Genomic DNA, 21,958 nt, shown 5'->3' with positions numbered 1-21,958 from the left:
TTCAAACCAGTTCGGTTAAGATTCAAATGTTTCATGTTTTTTCTATCATTTTTAATTCCTCGTGTGGGCCGATTTCAATGCTCTAAAGGGCCGGGTTTGGCCTCCTAGTCTTGAGTTGTCATTTAGAGCAACCAAGAGAAGCACAAATTGTCATTTTGAGTCTAAAAATCAGACTCCAATAGAAAACAAAGGGATGTTTACAGCCAGTCTGATGACCAGTGTGAAGCTTAGGTATAATGGCGGTGGCTGTGGACAGAGGGAAGGAGTGAGTGGTAATGCCTAAAACAGGTATTTGGGATCAACGTGTCTAAAGTTAAGCCCAGTACAAGTTTTATCCCACAGTCCAAGGCATGCCAGTGCATCGTAGACCAATGTATGTGCAAGAACCGCTTCCGCAAACCCAAGCTCCGCCTCGGGCCCCAAGATGCAGCCAGGCCAGCAGAAAGACCGGGGCCCAAGGAGCCCCAGGCCACCCCCCCACGACCGAGCTGCACCCCAGACGCCCCCAAGATCCCAAGCCGAGAGGCAGCCACCGTCCCCCACATGGACACCCGAGAAAGCCCCAAGGAGCTGAGGACTCAGCGCACCCCGCCACCAACCCCAAGGCCCCCAACCCCCGCACCCAACCCCCCGAGGGGAGGGCCCAGAGAGCCCCTTGCCCGAGACCCCAGCAGAGGAGCCAAAGCCCACGCCCAGCAGACGGCCTGAGCCGCGCTAAATGGGCAGCCAGCGGGCGCCCGCCGGTGAGCCCAGAGCCAGCAGGGTTATGTTATAGATCTTCTAATAAAAAGGTTTTAGGCCACATTTGTAAAAACAGTGGAGGATCCCGTTAATGCAACTTTTCACTAACAATCTCCTGATTCTTCCAATTATCTCAGTTCAATGTAAAAAAAGAGAAAAATAATATGTACAGTGAGCTGATGTTGCATGATGGGCTTGGTTTTAAAAGCCCTGAATAGATTTATGTTGATATGAATGATCCTTCTTTTAAAATCCAGGACAGGTTTGCACCACTTAAAGCACGGCTGTCAAACTCATTCTAGTTCAGGGGCCAAACACGCACCACTTTGATTTCAGGTCGGACAAAGATTTTAAGTGAAAAAGAGCAATTTCAACGTTAATCTGCCCTAATTTGCACTTCCACATAGAACTCATTTATAAAGTGTGCAATGAATGACAGATATCAGTCCCTGCAAGATCTTCACTTGAACATTTCTTGATTTTGTGACAAATTTTATTATAATTTAAGGCAAATTTGTGAGAAACTGCAGCATTTTAGAAAAATGCAATTTGGGGAAAATTGTGAGCCGCTGCAAATATTCAGGAGTTTCATTGAATTTATAAATTTGGATGCACTGAGATATCTCCAACTGAATTATTTGTGATTGAAACAATCATGTTTTATCAGTTTTTGTTTATTTTTTCCTGCGGTGCGCAGTTCACGGTTTAAATTTGTGCGGCCCCCAAAGTAAACAAACAAAATGACTTAAAAAACCTATAGAATTAAAGAAATATACACAAAAGGAGAACAAAAATACTAAAATGACTCAAAAAGCATACAAAAGGACAGAAAAACAGAAACTTATAAAATGATAATAAACAGACAAAACTAACTAGAAAAATTTACAAAATGACAACAGTAATACACAGAATCACTCAAAAAGCTTACACAATTTCAGAAAAATACACAAAATGACAAAGTAAAAATTACAACAGAAATACTGTATACAAAATTTACCAAAAATAGCAGAAAGTTTTACAAAATGACACCACAAATACACAAAATTACTCCAAAGTCAAACTAGGTGACAAAAATAAGGGAAAGTAAATTACACAAATACACAAAAATGGCTCCAAAAACAAAACCACTACAGAAACACGCACACACATACTTTTTGTTGATGCTCAGGTTGACATGAATGTTGATCATGTGACCCTTGGATCAGATGAACAGGTTTTTATGGCTCCTGCTATAATAAAAGTTGCCCTTCTCTGCTCTGAAAGGCCATGTTTGGCCCCCGGACCTTAAGTTTGACATGAATTTTGCCTCAGACATTTGGCTTCTCGTTTTACTTTTGTTTCTTAGTTTCTTCTTTGTCCGTCTCACTATCCAGTGCATGTAGCGCCACATGCATGTGTCCCACGTGTCCTTTCAGTTCCCGTAAAACGCACTTTTGACGCTCGTATTCCTCTGCAATAGGTCCAACATATTTACTGTGACCACGGAAGATATATTTTTTATTAGATTTGATTTATTTTCTATGGATTATTTTACTACATTGATCAGTGAATGTACTACTTCTATGATGCAAATGAATAACGCTGAAAAGAGCATCCATCGACAGATATTTCACTGGCTGAGTTAATAAATATGACTGTAATAATGCAGACTGCCACGCACCTGCATCAGTGTGTGTTTTATTTGTGTAACGTTGAACACCTCAGAACAAAAGGAGAGACTCACACAAACATACACAGAAGAGGATTAGGGCCAAGTTTGATGGAGAAAATAATTTTGGGCAAAACAAGAATAAAGTGGAAATGTCCAGATTAAAGTTGAAATTTTGAGAATAAAGTGTAAATATAATGTTGAAATTAAAGTCGAAAAGACGAGATTAAATTCAAAATTTTAAAAATAAACTCAAAATATAATATGATAAAAGTTTAAAAAAAAGTCATTATTTTTCAATATTGTGATAAAACCATTTATCACAATATGTTGTTTGAGCTCATTTTCAAAATTTCGACTTGAATCTAGTTTTTCGACTTTAATCTCGACATATTTCAATTTTATTCTTGACATTTCAACTTTATTCTCAACATTTCAACTTTTTCTCAAAATTTCAACTTTAATTTTGACATTACGACTTTATTCTTGATTTGCCCAAAATTGTTTTCTCCATCAAAATTGGCCCTAATCCTCTTCCGTACAGGAGACTTTAGAGTTAGCTACAACAGTTAGAAAAAAAAAAAGTGAATAAAATAAACACTTTTTAAGCTTTTCCCGAATGCTGTAAATTCACACAATCAACCCAAAGCATGACAAAACCAAACAGAAGTTTTAAGTATAAACAGCTCAGGTTTAAAACAGGTGAAAAATTATCCTCAAAAATTTTACTATTTCAATTCAAACTTTAAACGCACACTTTTTACCCAAATGCAACATTACTAATTAGAAATGTAACGATATTGTAAAGACCATGGTATTTTGTCTTAAAGGGATCCTCTGCCTTTTATTTTAAATACAAATTTGGCATAGTTTTTTTTTTTTTTTTTTTTTAATCCTTTTTTGGTAAACAAAAAAGGTTACATCAGTATCTTTAACTTTTCCTGGTTTTTTAGAGCAACCAAAGCAGCACAAGTTGTGCAAAAAGTTGCTAAATGATCTAAAAAGCAGACTGAATGTTTCACTACAATAGAAAACAATGGGATGTTTACAGGCAGCGGGGCTATGTGACGTCATCAATCACATGTAAAGTATTTCCATTTTTAAAAGTTATTAAAACAAATATGGTGCATAATGATGCCTTTTTTTTTTTTTTTAAGCATAGATCTTTTGGTTTGTTTGATGATGGTTTAAAACGGGAACTCGGAGTACTCCTGCCAGTGTAGTTTTTTTCAGGCGCTATAAAGTGAGCCGGTCTGAGGGGCAAACTACATCTCCCAGGATCCACTGCGCAGTGCCGGAAGTATTGGCAGGCAGCAGAGAGCGGGAAGCCTAGCAGAAAACTTCTACTAGGTCAGTCCATGTTGCGTTTTTTTTTTGCTGCTCTAGAAGAAAATAACTTGACTAAACCTATATTATATATGAGCTTGTGATAGAGCTAAGTGAGTTGTAACTCAAATTCACGTACGAGTACGGTTCAAAATGGCAGCAGTGGTATTATTGATGTTTGCGCCCCCTGGTGGTAGCTCCACACACATTTGTAAATCACTACAAGCAGATGTATTGGATCAAATTAGGGTCATAAAGATTTTTTGTGCTTCAAGAAAAATCTTTATGCGTGTGTGAAAAAAGAGGATTTGTAAAAGACATTCTGTGTCTGCAAAATTATTTTTTTTTGTGTTTGAAAAATAGTTACACTTTTTTTTTTTTTTTTTTCTTAAGCACACAAACGCTTTATGACCCTAATTTGATCCCATACATGAGACTCTTCTGCAGCAACAGTTTCTGTTGTAAAAAAGACATGAATATTCCTGCACTGAGGAGATTCTTAAAACAAAATAAACATTTATTTATTTATTTGAGAATTTTTTTTTTTTTTGCCTTTGCTTCATAAACTTAAACAACCACTCTTTGTATCATTTTCTGCACTGTAAAACTTTGAAATATGATGAAAATTATACATATTTTGTAAAATTGTTGTGAATCCAAGTACTTAACTTTATTGTTATGGAATAATTCAAAGGCAAAGGTGCTTTTTTTTGTTTTGTTTCTTGTTGTTGTTGCAAATGTCCCAGTTTATGCAAAGTTATGGCAAACAATAAAGTGACATAATAATAAAAACATAATGACAATAAAATCATAAATATTTCTGCCATTTCTGCTGCTGCTAAATCACACCTTTTAGGTTGTAACAATCACACAAATTGGCCAAGAAGTTCTGAAAGGTATTGAATAAATATAATTTGAACATTTGTGTTTATTCTTAATATTTCTGGCCCTTAATGTTTCACAATATGACAATTTTTCCAAGTCATCTTTTTTTTTTTTTTTTACAACACTGCACTTACGATATCATACCGTGAAATTTTAATATTGTGGTAACGGTGCTGTTATTTATATATATATTTCAACGTCAGTTATATCAAGAAAGGTGTTATTAAATGCGGGTGGGAAATGATGCTGGTGTGAAATTAAATATACTTCTTGCATATTAGAAATCCAATTTTTTAAGGTCTTGTATATATATATATATATAACCCTGCACTCGTAATTTAAAATTCCCTTGTTTTTGTGATCAATTTTTTGTTTAACTTTGTGGAATACTTTCAGGAAAATTGCAGAATTTTGAAATAACTTAGAGTTCTTTCAAAAATTTGAGATAGAAAATGACCATCATGTGAAAAAATCATTGAATTTGTGTGTTTGGAGAGTCTGAGTTATCCTAATTTATTTGGTCATTCCATAATTACTGTTTTCTGTGGTTTTTACTTTCTTCTGTAGTGATTAAGTATCAAAAGAATCACACGACATATGGCTGATTGAGGTTTTATTTTAGTACATTAGGCCTAAAAAATACATTTTCAGGCCTTACATCAAAATTGTTTCTATTTAGTTTTTTTAAGTTATTGGTTCAGTGATTCCCATCCATATAAAGACTGAACCATCATTTATTTCAAGATTAAATCATTTTTAATTTAATTATTAATGTACGCACACCTCAAAATTGGTTCCACCTGGTGTCCTGTTATAAATGGATGAAAAAAATTGTCTTTTCTCTCATTATAAATGCCTTTTGACCCAATGTTAATTTTTATTGCCTAAGGAATAAACAGCAGTATCTTTTCAACCCACTGGTAAATCATTCATCACATGATATTTGTCTTGTCTCAACACTGTGTGTGAAATGAACATGTTTAAACATAGACCAGAGAGAGAGTGTACGATGTATTTTAATTCACAGATAAATCATTCATCAACTGTTTCAGGTCAGTCAGGAGCGACTTTCTCTTTCTTTGTCGACGTTAATGAGGAACCACCACACCTAGTATCACCAGTAATCACCCAGTATCACCAGCTATGAATATCAAAGGGCTGTTTCAGTGTTTTGTTTTGTTTTTCAGTGAGAGAGAGATTTCCGTCCCTTCAACATCCTCCTCAGAATCACCTCGATGCCTCCCTGTGAGCTGAGCCTCTTGATCCAGCCGTGAGTGCGTTTACGTTTAATGTTCTTCGGCTGGTACTCCATGCCTCGCTTCTTGGTCCGCACCTGGTTGTAGCACCAGGGCAGCTGCTGGAAGACCCCCCCACCCTCAGCACCAGCACACAGTCTGGATGCGTCAGCTCTGAGGCCCATCCATCCACTGAAGGAGCTGAGGTGAGCTGCACTGGGGTTCACTACTGCTGCTGGGATCCTGGACATACAAACAAGGTACCACATGGTTACATTTTATATCCTGCAAGTGTTTATAAAGACTTGTGTTGTTTTAAAGCAGTGTAATAATAAGTTTGACTTTATTATCCTACGCTTTAACATAGATTTTTCATTTGATCTCTGATCGTGTACCAGCACAAAATATTTAGGATGAAATGATTATAGATCATGTATTAACTGTGTTTTATTGTCTAATTGTTATATTTTACTGCTCAACAAACAAGAGAGGAAACGCAGCATTTAGTGAGGTATCTAGGATGAAATTTAAGACTACAAATCATTTAACATTAGTGTCCAGTTCATTTTAGTATTTTTTATTAGTAAAATTAGTATTTTAGCAATGAATACAGAAATGAGCAACTTATCACAACGAAGGATCACAAATGTGATCGTCATGATCTGTGGGTTAATAAAAAAAAAAAAATGACATTTTGTATTTGTTTCAGTTATTTATTTATAGTTGTAATATGTTTATGGAGTAATTTTGTGCATATAACTTGTCATTAGTTATACTTCTGTCTTTTTGTTTATTATTGTTGTCCCATTGTGTATTTTCTGTACTTTTGTAGGCTTTTAAAGTCACTTAATGAACTTTTTGGTCATTTTTGTTGTTTGGTACATGTTTCAATGAGGGGTTTTTTTATATAGTTTTCTGTTTATTATTGTTGTCCCTTTGTGTATTTTGTGAACGTTTGTTGTAATTTTATATATAATTTTCTCTAAAGTACATGGTGAATGTATTATTTGAAACCCACAGTGGTCGTGTTTTAGAGCTGAATGACATTTTTTTAGGACCTGTACTAGTAGCCACGATGCTAACACCATTAGCATACTTTATTAGCACCGCAAACAAATACCAAAGGTGTTTATGTTGGCTTGACATAAGATTCTAAACAGAAATTACCTGCTCAGATGATTAAATCCACGTAGTCGGACAACAGACGTCAGAATGTTGTTCATTTTAAGGTGTAAAGGACCGCACGGAGGCGGGCATGTAAACTGTGAATGTCACAGAGCTGCAGAGATTCTTCTTCGTGGGTTTATTGGCGGTTTGTAAACATCTGTAGGTGCGGTAGCGCCCCCTCTGGTAGTTAATGTGGACAGGGATTGTGACTCAGAGCGACTATACAAAAAAAAACTAATAAATAGATAAATACAATTTTATTATTATTGTTTTGTTTTTTTAAAAAAAAAAAACAACAACATTCAAAGCATCTATTACATGTAAATTCCACCCTTTTAGAATCTATTCATTCTTAATTTGATTTATTTACCTCATGTCAACCCACTGCATACATAAAGTGAAGTACAAAACATGAGCAATTCCCAAGGTGAATGCTCAAAAGGACTCGTAAAATACATAAAACAGCAAAAATAAACACAAAATACAAAAGTACATTAAAAAGTACATAAAATGACAACAAAATTACACAACACGTCTACAAATATACAGAAAAATACACAAAATGAGAACAAAATAACTCCAAAACAAAAAAGAACAACAAAGACACACAGATTTACTCCACAAACAAACATGACTACAAATATCCTGAAAAATGAAAGAAAAATAAACTAAACGAGAATAAAATTACTCCAAAACACAAAATTACACCAAAAATACACAAATTAATACAGAACAAAAAAGAGAAATACACAATTATAAAAAATATACAAAGTGACAAAATAACTCCAATAACACAAAAAATGACCAAAAGATTCTCATAATGATTCCAATAACACACAAAAATATATACAAAGTTTTTCTGCATGTGTAAGACCACTTAATGGGGTTTTCAAAAATTCAGCTTTGACGTGAAAATATTTTTGATTTAACAAAACAACTTATTAAAGGTAAAAAATCATTCTTACATATATTAAAAAAAAAGTTATTTAAAAATGTTAAATGAGGTGAAAGTTATACTATGCATATACGTATAAGGAAAGAATATAACGTTCCTGCCTCTGAACTTAACTCACAAAGACTAATAATAACTGTTTAGGATGAATTAGCTAAATTATGGGTTCTCAACCTTGGGGTCGCAAGACATTGTTAGGGGGTCGCCTTCAAGAAAATAGGAATGCTTTTTGAACAATTTGAGCCCATTTATGCTTATTTTTACCCTTTTTCTGCAACTACACCAAACTTGCCATATTTTAGCCTATTTTCATACCTTTTTCTTGCCATATTTTTGCTCCTTTTAATGCATTTTTGCTACATTACTCCCCTTTCTGCACATGTGTTACATTTTAAGAACTTTTAAACCTTTTCCTCCTAATGTCACATACTGTATGTTGGCCCATTATTGTCACTTTTAACCTCTTTTCACCATATTTCATGCTTATTTATGCCAATATAATCACTTTCACGATTTGTCTTGCCCTTTATTTGCCAGTTTAAACTTATTGGTCCTAATATTGACACTTTGAAACCTTTTTACCACTTTTTCTGTCCATTTTTGCCCACATCTAATTTGCAATTTTTAAACCAACGTCTGTGGTTTTAAAAATTCCATTTCACCACCTTTACTGGTCACTTTTAACCCATTTTATTTCTGATTAAAACAAGAATCTTTAAGATGAATATATACTATGATACAAATACTTCCTGGATAACAGTGGATATTATTCAGATGAATGTCACAGATTCATAGAACAATGTGAGGGGGAAAGATTTAGAACCACTGCTTTAGTTTAAACTGTCATTATTGTATCGACACCTCACGCACGGGGGGGACGTGCACACGCCTCGTGCTGTTTCTCTAGCCTTAGCAACAAGGAGCTCTGTTCCTATTGGCTCTCCCGCTCAGTATTCCACTGCTCCTATTGGTCCTACTTCCTGTCAATCGTTGAAGCCCCGCCCCACAGCGTATTGACGGCTGCTGCTGATGAAGGGCAGCGGGGCAGTGCTGTGGATGATGCTGAGATGCTGAGGACAGGCGCATCAATCACGCTTTAGTCCTGATGAACTCCATGCACGTCTCATCGTGCACATAAGACTCAATCATGATGCCAGCGAGGAGCGTGCGTGGACGTGCACGCAGCATCTCCCGCGTCAACTAATAATTGTTGCGCCGATTGCAGCCTTTCTTATTTTAATCATCATCATCATCCTCCTCCTCCGGTCGCTCTTCATCATCTAAGTCATCATCGTCTCTGAAGGTAAACTACGAACATGTCCTTGTTTTTTTGCACCGCATGATGCAGGGGTTGTTTTCACCAACAATGACTGCGTGTTTTTGTCCAATGACTGCGCAAAAAAACACATACAAATCAATATTTAGTTATATATTATTTACAGGGGCATGCACACGGAAATGCAACGCATGATGCATCTGCATAATGTTGGTGTTGCCTTATTATTTCCATACTTTTATTATTCTTAATTGTTTAGTCAAAGAAAACTGCGTCCGATTATTATTATTATAGGCAATCTATGTGCATTATTATGCTACCATTGCAGTGGGAATTCTGCAGCACACTGTACAAAATACGCGTCCCTCTCCATTCTAAGCTGGCAGACACATCAACCTAAATATTATACAATGCAGGAAAAAAATTAACCATTTCACTGCAGTGTTGAAATAAACCAGAGCAAATTAAGGATCTGCGTTTACAGTCTTTATTCTGTCATTTGTTTTAGGTTTACATGTACAGTATAGTAGGTGTCAGGGGTGATGGTAACAGCTGCTGTGGATGCTATAGATAGATAGAGATAGATATGAATAGATAGATGTGTTGGCTGCAGTTTGAACTGTTTACCTTCTTCTTGTTTGTATTGATTTCATTGTGCTGCAGGTTTGTTGGCATTATGCTCAGCTGCTGCTTTTTGGATGCGATAGCCTTGAAAGCACTGACCATCAGACCATGCACATGCACGCACTCAAACACAATGTGCACGGGATGCTCTTCTACACATTATTAATATTCAATTATTCACCTTGTTTAAAAAAAGACTTGTTGACTTTGAAGACAATGGATCAAAGATGGATGGACAACTATTATCACGGGGGGGGGGGGGGGGGGGGGGGGGGGGGGGGGTCACATGATCAACATTCATGTCAGAATCTAGAATAATGAGCAATCAAAGCATTACCACAGGACTGAACAAAGGGTTTGTCTGTTTTGTGGTCATTTTTGTATGAATGAATGAACAAAGGGTTTTGTGTTGTCGTTTGGTATTTTCCTCATTTTATGTGTTTTTTTTTTTGTTGTTGTTTTGCGTGTTTTTGGAGTCATTTTGTGTATTTTTGATGTTTGTATATTTTTTGGTAATTTTAAAAAATATTGTTTTGTATTTTTGCTGTTTTGTGTATTTTTCTGTCATTTTCTTCATATTTCTGTCATTTTGTATGTTTTCAATGTTGTTTTGTGTTTTTTTTGGAGAAATTTTGTGTATATTTGGAGTCATTTTTGTAAATTTGCTGTCTTTAAAATATTTTTTGTCAATTTGTATGATTTGAATACACTTTTTTTGGAGTCATATTGTAGATTTAATTATAATTTTCTGTATTGTTATTAATGTATTGTCCATTTTTCTGCTTTTTTTATAATAATTTTTGTTGTTTTTTGTTGAGGCTTTGGAGTCACTTTGTGTATTTTTATTGCAATGTTGTACATTCACTTGTTTTGGAGTATTTTCTTGTTTTTCATGTTTCTGTTGTTTTGTTTATTTTTCGTGTCTTTCTTTAAAAATATTTTTGTTGTCCAATGTGTTTTTCTCTATATGTTTGTGCATTTCCCTTAGGCTGCCAGTTGCCCATGTCTGCAATAGATCATTAAGAGCATTTGTAAAATGACGACTCATTTTTTCATGTGATAAGTGGAAGTCGCACATAGCTTACGTAAGAAATAAAATTTGTAAAAACATTGCCGTTTTGAGTAAAGTAAAGTTTATGTTGAATTACAAGGCAATGAAAATTCTATATTGCACCTTTTTTTTGCCATATTTAATGTATTGTTTGGAGATATGGGGTACTTCCTATATTACTAATTTAACGCCCTTATTTCTTTTGCAAAAAAGGGCTATAAGAATAATTAATGGAGTTGCTCCAAGAGAGCATACCACAGGACTGTTTCTGAGGTCAGGACTACTCAAACTGAAGGACTTGGTTTCTTTACAAACTTTATTAGTTGTTCATAAAGCAAAACACTGTCTGTTACCGCATGGACTTCAAACCCTTTTTACTGTAAACAGTGAGACAAGCAGAAGAAATAATGACTTAAAACAACCTTTTGCAGGAAATACCCTCAAAAAATGTGTGTCTCAGTATCTGGTGTGATACAATGGAACTCTCTAGAAAATGATCTAAAATGTTGTTCAAATATTCTTCAATTCAAATATAAGTATAAACAGCACATACTTAACTTGTATAAAGATGAATGTGAAAATTGTTAAATTTACAACAACTGTTGTTTTAGCAAAATCATTTATAATAATTGAGAAATAAAATAAAAAAAATAATAAAAAAGTGAAAATTGAAAGTTGATTATATCTGTTCTGGGCTATTGTTATCTTTTGGCATCGGTGAGGCCATCTAATTTGTAACGTTTTTGTTAAGAATGGGGTAGGAGTTTATAAGATTTTTTTCTTCATCCTACTCCTGTTCTTCTTTTCATGGAATGTATTATTGTTGTGTTTGCTGGATTGTTGTACCAATTTATGTTGCATTACCATGAAAAAAGAATAAATAAAATGAAATGAAAAATGAAAAAAAATAATGGTCAAACTGACAAAATCAGCAGCAAAATCAGATTTTTTAATTTTTATTTTATTTGCACAAATAACAAGACAGGGGATCAAATTAGGATCAATATTAGTTTGACTTTTTCTATTGAATAGTCATGTTTTTTTAATGTGAAAAGCAGAAATGATGTACTGATGGCGTTGTGTGAGAATCCTTCACACAGTCAGGAAACAATAAAAGTCGACCATGTGCTGCAGATGTCTTTGTGTTTCCGACAGATAACCAGAGCTGGCCTCTATTTGTGTCCATGGCAACAAACAATGTTGTTTTCACATGTTAAGCCTGTTTGTTTCCATCTGGCAAAAAAGTGCCATCATGTTAATATGAAACAGACACGTTCACAGTTATGGGAGTAAAATGGTTAAATTCTTCTTATTGTATAACATGGTTGTTGTTGTATAGTCTGCTCTGCTGCTGCAGCCCTGATGGAAAAATAGCAAAAACACTTTTCCCGTAGATCCGTTGCTAGGAAACAGCTTGGCTCCAGTTTTTTGCAGAATTCACGCTGCGCTTTCTTTTCTTTTTAATTTTTTTTTGGTGTGTTGACATTTTTGCAAACAATGCAGTTAAAGTAGGGAAACGCCTCTTTTTTAAACGCCTCATCTATGGTGTACATTTTAGGTCATCCGACCTAAGGTCTCAGAGTGCATCAGGAAAACCTCTCTCACCAAACGGACTCATGACTCAGCAAAAACCTCCATCAAATGAAACGCCATCAAATGACTCTGCCTCAGGCTTCAAACTAAATGTAAAAAGGACGTAAAACATGACATGACGTATTTTGAAGAAACCAGAAATCAACATGACGTCATCAATTTTGTGCTGCTTCGGATACAAAACTAAGTCGAAAGCTGTTTTTTATTTATTTTTAAAGGTTACGATATATCAACATTTCATTGAACTAGAAATTTTATATTTATATATATTTATTTATATTTTTTATTTATAAATCAAACAATACCTTGATGAATCTTCATTTTTTTTAAATAAAAAGGAATGAACGGCTTTTCAACTTACTACTTTGTGTGTACTTCCGGTTCTTTCAAAATAAAACGCCATGTCGTGTTTTGCAGACTGAGGCCGTTGTTTCTTTTGACTTTTATTTTGAAGCCTGAGGCCGTTTGGTTTGACAAGTAACAATGTTTCATTTGACGGAGGTTTTTGCTGAGTCATGAGTCTGTTTGGTCTGATAAATGACAGAGGTTTTCCTGACACCTGATACCTCATTCAGGATGTCCTAAAACACATGCGTCAAGCTCAAGGCCCGGGGGCCAAAATCGGCCCTTTGGAGCATTCAGTTCGGTCCCCAGGAGAAAGTAAAAATGACAAAAAACACGAATATTTGTGTAAATGAAACTCAACAATATTTGCAGGGGCTCACAGACAGTTTTCCCAGTGCTTATCATTGCAGTCATTTTTAATGTTAAACAGTTGAAAAAACTCAAAATTCTTACAAAATCCTTAATTTTTCCTCAATACATGACATAATATTTCCTTTAATTAAATAGAAATTGGTCACAAAATCTAGGACATTTAAAGAGAAGACCCTGTTAGGACTGATATCTATCACTTATTGTTTGGATATTGTTGGTTTCTTACATATTTTGTATTTCATGTATATGTAGAAGTACAAACTTGGACGAAATGTTGAAATGACTTGTTTTTCCGCATAAACTCTGTGTTCCACTTGAGATCCAACTGCTCCGTATTTGTCCCTATCCTAACATGTACACCGTGCTCATCGTGTTTGCCGTTCCTTCCACAGGGAGAAGAAGAAGCCATGCTGACCAGTATCACTGAGGGAATACTGTGCTGCCTGACTGGCAAAGGTGCCAGTCTAGTTCTGCCCCTGGAGACCTCTGTGCCCTCCGATGGCTTTGAGTTTGTGGAAGTGAAACCAGGCAGAGTCCTGCGGGTACGACACATCGTCCCAGAACGCCAGCCCATAGAAACGGAGGCGGGAAAGGAGAAAACGGACGTCGACAGCAGCAGCAATAGTAGTAGTGTGCACTGCAAACGGAAAATCACGGTTTATCGGAACGGCCAGCTGGTGATCGAGAACCTTGGGGACGTTTTGCACTCTGAGATTCTTCAGTGTCAGGATGGAGACCTGGAACCCTGTAGCACTGTGGAGGTGGAACTGGCAGATTACAAGGAGATGCCCTCTTCTCCAGACCCAAACCCCATTCCTCCCACGGATCCTTCACCTCAAGGCGAACAGAAACCCGCTCCACCTCCTCGCCGACGCCGTCGCAAACCCAAGCGCACGGTGCACATCGACTCCAAGAGGGTGATCTCCAGCTGCAAAGGGACGCACTCGGATGTGGCGCTTTTCTTCGTCCACGGCGTGGGGGGGTCGCTGGATATCTGGAACAGCCAGATGGACTTCTTCTCCCGTTTGGGCTACGAGGTGATAGCGCCGGACTTGGCGGGTCACGGAGCGAGCACGGCCCCACAGATTGCAGCAGCGTACACCTTCTACGCTCTGGCAGAGGACCTACGAGCCATTTTCAAGAGATACGCGCGAAAACGCAATATTATCATCGGCCACTCATACGGGTGAGTTAGCAAGCTTTTTTTTACTTAAAGGGTAGCTGTAGTGAAAATATATAAGACAAAAAATGTGTTTAATTTATTACTAATAAACAAAATATGTGCACGTTTTTGTAAAAAAAGCTGCACATAGACTATAGAGAGTTACCATTTTGGTCAGGATATGACGCACTTTCCTTGATTCCTTTTAGCTGTTGCTAGGCAACAGTTTTCCATTGGTCGACAATTTCTGAACAATGGCAGAGTATTAAGCCAATGGTTGCTATAACAATGAGAAAGAACCCACAGAAACATTTATTTTGCGTCTCGAAGCCGATTAACGACACTGAGTCAGAGTTATCCAGACGTTGGCTTCATAATATCAGTACGGCATACACACAACGTTTACGGTAGGGATGAAATTTGGTGGTAAGCGAGGACCGCTTCAATAAAAGGGATCTGCAGGCTAAGATAATGGGCTAAGCTAAGTTACATCAGGGATACTATGGGCAGCTGTCATGGCACTAACCGCACCACATTATTCCTTCTTATTTCCTTGTGGCTAAATGTTGAACTCTGTCAGGAGAACTTACCTGTTTGTTAGGGCGCCGTCAGGTGATGATCCTCTGAAGTAGTGGCGCATCTTCCCATCAATGAACAGATGTCCTTTCACCTAGCTTTCATCGCAGTTGCTCGCCATATTTTTGCACTTCCAACACCTAACTACTCAGCCATGGCACGTTTCTGCTGGTAATAACAGTTCTGTACGTCAGGTAGTTAGGTGTTACACTTCCCAAAATGTAAACAGACCCATTACGCCTCTACCTCCCACAATGCAACATTTCTATATAGCACCAGGCCGACCCTAGAACGTGCATCATATCTTGTCCAAAATGGCGACTCTCCGCAGTTTATGCCCCAAGATATAAAATCGTTCTAAAACGTCCTTTAAAAAGTTTTTTTTTAAAGATGCACATATTCTGTTTATTGGTAATACATTAAACACAATTTTTTTTTTTTTACTACAAGTACCCTTTAAAGCTCCAAATTTTTGTGAGTTTGTTCATTTTAAATGTTTTACTAATTGCTGTGAATCTCTTCCAGAGTGTCGTTCTGCACATTCCTGGCCCACGAATACCCAGATCTGGTTCATAAGGTTGTGATGATTAATGGAGGAGGTCCTACAGCGTTAGAGCCCAGTCTCTGCTCCATATTTCAGCTGCCGTCGTGTGTTCTTCACTGTTTGTCTCCGTGTCTCGCCTGGAGCTTCCTCAAGTAAGAGGCTTCTATTCCTCACACCATGACAGACTGCACAGAACATTAAACAGCTATGGCCTTTCATTTTTTCATGATTGCAAAAACTGGATGGAAAATTTGGAATTTACTTGCTGAAACACAATTATTTATTTAAACAAAATCAAGCAGAAATTGCAGAATGACAGACTTTTGCCTCACATCAATCAATCACACTTTATTTATACAGCACCTCCAAATATCAGGCAAGTACACGTAATCTGTTTTCTTTGATGGGTCCATGCAAAATATGACGTGAAATGTCGCGATGTGACGGACATCACCTTCTGAAATACATCTATATGACACGGACTAAACCCTCACCAACATGTTTTGGGACAATATCAGACATTTAAATGATATTTTTTGCCATAAAACTTGTGGCAAGTGTAGCAACAGCTGGACGTCAAATCTCCCGTAAAATGTTGTGTGGTTGTTTGGGTGCATTTCTGTTATATATAAATATGAAATAATGAGAAACAGTTACCTCTTTTATCTGTATTAAGCACGTTTAGCATGATTTCAGTTAGTTCATTAGTCCTTAACACGACGAAAATGAAAGAAAAATGTGTAAACTCTTAAACAGGATCTTCAGGTACTAGTCTACTACTTTATTGTAGGTGGTTTTTGTTCATTAAAGTACATTTTGTGCATAAGTAACCACGGTCCTTTTCCTCCTTTTTTCTTCCTATCCTAACCTCAGAGCTGGGTTTGCTCGTCAGGGAGCCAAAGAGAAGCAGCTGCTGAAGCAGGGAAACGCCTTCAACGTGTCTCCGTTTGTGCTGCGAGCCATGATGAGCGGTCAGTACTGGCCTGAGGGCGACGAGGTTTACCACGCTGAGCTCACCGTGCCCATCCTTCTGGTTCACGGCATGTGCGACAAGTTCGTGCCCGTGGATGAGGACCAACGCATGGCAGAGGTAAAAGACCACTTCAATGTCTAATTTTCTGCGGCCCCTAAACATAAACGTCCAAAATGACAAAAAAAAATACACAAAACAAAAGCAAGAATAAAATAAAAAATACAAAAAATGACAACATTGCAGAAAAATACAAGAAAAACACAGAAAATACTCCAAAAACACACAAAACTACTACAAAAATGAACAAACTGAATACACAAAATTACTCTGCAAACCCACCGTACTAACAAACAAGCAAAATGACAACAGAAATACACAAAAATTACTCCAAAAAAACGTAAAATGACAACAAAAAACATGCATGACATGAAAATACACAGAATGACTAAAAACACACAAAACAAGAACAAAAATAGAGAAAATAACACAAAAAATGCACAAAATGGCATAAAAGATACAAAACCACAGAAAAACACACAACATGACGGAATAATAAACATGATAACAAAAAGTTCAACAATGAGTTAAAAAAGACAAAATCAGAACAAAAATATGCAAAATGACTCCAATAACAAAACTACAATAAAAATACATAAAATGACTCCAAAGAGATACAGAAAAATGCAACATGACTAAAAAAACACAAACTCGTTTCCTGTGTCCTTTAAAAAGGCCTCATGATGAAACAAAAAGAGTAAATCTTTGCGTTCTTTTCCAGATCCTTCCAGACCCACACAAAATTACTATAAAAACATGTACTGAATGACTCCAAAAAACAACCAAAAACACACAAAATTAAAGAAAAATATACTAAACGATGACAAAAATCACCAAAATTACTTTATAAATGCACAAAACAAAAAGGATTTTTTTTTTTTTTTAATTAGGTCAAAAATTACAAACCATCAACAAACACATACAAAATTAGTGAAAAATATGCAAAATGACAACAAAAACACACAAACCCTTTGTTTGTTTCCTGTGTTAATGTTCATATTGGACATTATTCTAAATGCTGACATGAATATTGATAATGTGGCCCTTGGATCAAAACAAGCACATTCTTGTGTAAGAAGTTGCTTACCTCAGCTATACAGCCCTCCTTTAAAAAGCCATCTTGATGAAACAAAAAGTGTAAATCTTTGGGTTCTTTTCCAGATCCTTCTGTTTGCTTTCCTGAAAGTCATTGAAGAGGGGAGTCACATGGTGATGATGGAGTGTCCCGACACGGTCAACACTCTCCTCCACGAGTTCTTCCTGTGGGAGCCCGACATGTCGAGAAAAGACGGCAACAGCAAGCCTGAGACGGTGAGCACAGGTACTGCTGTCAGTGACATCATCCAAACACTGAGAACCAACAAAAACATGGAGAAATAAATCATCAGCAGCTGATCAAGCTTCATCACTCAGAGCCTCTTTCTAGGGCTGATGCTGTGAGTTCCAAAAAGGTTCTAACGCTGAGAACTGAGGATACGCTGGAACCACTGGTGCTTCAACTTCAAAGCAGGAAGGAACGTGGAAAGACGAGGGGATGGTTCCTGTTTTCTGTGCTGAAAACTAAAGCTCTAGGTTTGAAAAGGTGGAAATGAACATTTTCCATTCTGAAATATTCTGTGATCGTCTCCTTTTTACTGGCACAATAACAACAGTGATGTGACTGACTGACTGTTGAGTTAAAGACCAACATGTACATGCAAAATGTCATTATTATTATTACATGTATTCGTCACAATATGCAGTGCAAAGACACTCACAGCTACAGCTTCACTCACTGACATTGGTTTATTTTCCCTATGGTGAATTCATTACGAGATCTGCTGTCAGCGTTAAGCACAATGTAACCAGTACGATACGCTCATCACTCTTAGCATGAAATAGAAAACAAAAAACAGCAACAACTATGTAACAGGAGATTTATATAAAATAATCGGTCTTTGTTTGTTTTAGATGCAAAAGATCCTACGGAGCTCCTAAAGCAGTTTTGATGAAGGAGGCGCAGTCCAACTTTAGGGTTGCTGGTCAGATGCAGACAGGGTTTGATATGTTAAAGGATTTTGAGGAATAGACGGTTCTGGGATTCAAAGGTAAACAAGCGTTCAGCGTGTGTGTCTCAGTTAATCTGCTGCTGTTCAGTGCTCTCAGTGTTAGGTCTGTTGCTTATAGCGGTAGTCATAACATAGCAGAAACCGTGGTGAATGCTATCAGTGTACAATGGGATCTGGCCTGCTTAGGACAGTCTGACCAGGAGAGGGTTCTGTAATTGTGTAATTGTATAAAAATCAGGTCCGAGGCTTATTTTGTCTTCCTGGTCTTTGCAGGTTTTTACTGTTTTTCTGACATACGTGTTGGTGACGACAGTAATTGACTGTAAAGAGTCGTTAGAAATATAGTATAAAATAAGAAAACGAACAGACCGCAGATACTGGGAATAGGTTAGTGTTAGTAATTGTAGGTGTTTGTGATTCTGTAATTCATGTATACTTGTGTTCAAAATAATAGGTTGTTTTTTTAAATAAAGAAGGGATTGATATGTAATTACAGAATCTCTCCTGGTCAGTTCTAGTCATACTAACCTAAGCAGGCAAGATACCATCGTACGCTGATAGTATTCACCAAGGCCTCTGCCTTAGGAGGCTCTGCTATGTTATGACTATCGCTATCAGCAACATACATGACACTGAGAGCACTGAACAGCAGCAGATTTACTGAGACACACACACTGTTAACCTCTGAGAACCCAGACTGGCCTGTTCCTCCCAAAGCACTTTGACCAAATAAACCCTGTGTCCACATCTGACCAGCAACCCTAAAGCTGGACTCCGCCTCATTCATCCAAACTGTTATAGTCCAGTTTTTGCAGCCCCCAAACACGTTACCACAACAAAATACAGAAAATGACAGAAAAAACATATGAATCAACAACAAACATACACAAAAATGACTCTCAAATCTTATACGGACTTACTCGCAAAACACACAAAATGACAACAAACAAAATGAAAGAAAAAAATACAAAATGACAGAATTGTTTTTTTCAAAAACAACAATAAAAATTTACAATGACTCCAAAAACACACAGAAATTACAGAAAAATACACAAACAAGATTAAAAAAATAAACATGATTGCAAAAATACAAAAAATGTGTCTCCAAATAACAAAAATCATCACAAAAGTGGCTCCAAAAGGCGAATATTACGACAAAAATGCACAAAATTAAATGCAAAACACACAAGACAAGTACCAAAATACACAAAAACCTTTGTTGTTTCCTGTGTTAATGCTCAAATTGGTCATTAATCTAAATTTGTGGCCCCCACTGTGATAAAAGTTGTCCTTGTCTGCCCTAAAGTGACATGGATAAAAAAATTAAAGGGAGAGAAAAAAAAAAAGTTCTTCCTTTAATTTTTCTTTTTTTTTTGTATGTTCCTCTAGGGGCTCCGTAAGTTCCTGCATTAGTTCAAAAAGCATCTTCTTAACATAGCATCATTAGAAACAAGCTGTTGCCATGGTAACAGTGCTTTCATTGACCTCCTGAAGCTGCCATTGTTTCTACATCCGATCAATGCAAAGTGTGTGAATATTCAGGGATGTTGTTGTTGCTACGTCTCACACTGAGACACAAAGTTGCTAGTAAAAGTTGCCCGACGTTGCTCATCTGTTGATGGAAGTACATTGGGTTAGATTAAAGTTGTGCTTTAAAAACAGCCAAATGAGACACTTCCATGTCTGATCTTTATGCATTTGGATGACAACAAGTATGCAACACAACTGGTTTTATGCAAGTGGAGCAAAATACATGATACTGGCCTAAAATACAGAATTATTCAATTAATTAGATACACTTAGGGTTGCAAGTGCATTCTGGGAATTTTCAAAGTTGGAAACTTTCCATGGGTTTTAAAGTGAATTTATGAGAATAAGCTAGGTATGTTAAATATAAGTGGGAAAATATATTTTATCATGATCTCGACTTAAACAAACTATATTAAACTAAATATCTTTGCTATTCCTACATATCTCATGCCCCCTCTGAATGACTAACCCTTTTTTACTAATTATTATTTTCTAGTTATATTTTACTCAAATTTTATGTTTTTGTTGTAAAATAAAATTATTGTTCAATCAAATAATTTAGGAAACACTTAATTTGATCATAGTAATTAAAAAAAAAAAAAATGTAAAGTTAACAGTTAATATCAATGCCGCTATTTTTTGCACTGAGATTTTTGGTTATAAAGGTAGTGTGTTGAAATCACATTTTTTATGTTTAAGCATCTTCAATTCTTAAAACAAAAATGCTTAAAAAAATCCAAAGCTCTACTTACAAATAAATCTGTTGAAATGTTCTGGGTTTTTTTTTTTTTTTTTTTTAAGATGCTGGTTATGTTTTGGACATGATGTAGTTATTGGAAATTACTCCCAATTTCTGATTAATTCCAATAAATAATTCCAATGAAAAGTTTCTATTTTGAATATTACCAAAATAAGGTTATAATTTAAGGGAAATGTTCCACCTTTTTGCAACCCTAGAAACTGTTGCACTGTTAATGCAATGTACTGTGTCTTCTTCTTTAATGTCAAAGGTCAGTATATAGTAATATGGACTTACAGGGTGCACACATACTTCCTCCTGTGCTCAAAATGTACACACACACACATACACAAACAAACACATTGTCAGTGCTCATGTGACCAATATTGGTTTATTTTATGTGGCTAATGAATAAAATATAATCATATTGTTGACTTTATTCATGGCGATCCTACTGTTTTCACTGCTTGGTTTTAAATGCACATATCATTCTATATACAGTAATGTATCAAACTGGTGGATTTGGTGTATGAACGTGTCTATCCTGGCTTTCAAAATAAAACACATGTTCACAACTGAGAAGGTGTTTTTGAAACTGTTTTTTCGCACGTATATGAAATAGACTTAAGCACACACACACACATATGTTGGCTTCAAATAAACTGGCATAATTTGATTCTAAAGCCTGAAAACCCTTGGAAAAGAGTTGTGTATTGTTGGTTTTCTGTGTATTTTTCTGTCATTTTGTGTGTTTTTATGTCATTTTGTTTACATTTATGTCGTTTTCTACATTTTTAATGTTGTGTGTTTTTGATGTCATTTTGTTTATGCTACTGTCATTATACGACACAAAATGTCAATAAAAACACACTTTACCGCAACAAAATTACAGAAAAACACACAAACGACAGGAAAAAAAAATCAAAAACCACAATTAAAATTCCCAATTACTCCACAAAAAATGACAGAAAAATATGCAAGAATATTTGTGTCATTTTGTATGTTTTTAATGTTGTTTTGTTGTCATTTTGTTTATATTACTGTCATTATATATATTCCACAAATGTCCACAAAAACACACTTTACCACAACATATCACACAAAATGACTGAAA

At 36.1% G+C, this 21,958-nt stretch overlaps 2 protein-coding genes across 2 annotated transcripts; one reads left to right on the top strand and one right to left on the bottom strand.

Moving 5' to 3' along the window:
• Nucleotides 1–5,598: 5,598 nt before the first annotated feature.
• mrpl34 (mitochondrial ribosomal protein L34) lies at nucleotides 5,599–7,135 on the bottom strand. The gene is made up of 2 exons (XM_028473374.1): nucleotides 7,003–7,135; nucleotides 5,599–6,078 (listed from the first exon to the last, which is right to left on the bottom strand). The coding sequence occupies exons 1-2, from the start codon at nucleotides 7,056–7,058 to the stop codon at nucleotides 5,784–5,786; spliced, it is 351 nt and encodes a 116-aa protein (XP_028329175.1). The 5' UTR covers nucleotides 7,059–7,135; the 3' UTR covers nucleotides 5,599–5,783.
• Nucleotides 7,136–8,985: 1,850 nt separating this feature from the next.
• Nucleotides 8,986–19,622, top strand: abhd8a (abhydrolase domain containing 8a). Its single transcript, XM_028473773.1, has 5 exons — nucleotides 8,986–9,257; nucleotides 13,608–14,401; nucleotides 15,479–15,649; nucleotides 16,371–16,587; nucleotides 17,689–19,622. The coding sequence occupies exons 2-5, from the start codon at nucleotides 13,623–13,625 to the stop codon at nucleotides 17,905–17,907; spliced, it is 1,386 nt and encodes a 461-aa protein (XP_028329574.1). The 5' UTR covers nucleotides 8,986–9,257; nucleotides 13,608–13,622; the 3' UTR covers nucleotides 17,908–19,622.
• Nucleotides 19,623–21,958: the final 2,336 nt, after the last annotated feature.

Source organism: Gouania willdenowi, chromosome 17 (assembly GCF_900634775.1).
Source record: "Gouania willdenowi chromosome 17, fGouWil2.1, whole genome shotgun sequence".
In the NCBI taxonomy this organism is placed as follows: domain Eukaryota; kingdom Metazoa; phylum Chordata; class Actinopteri; order Blenniiformes; family Gobiesocidae; genus Gouania; species Gouania willdenowi.
This window is presented reverse-complemented; position numbering and strand designations above follow the sequence as displayed.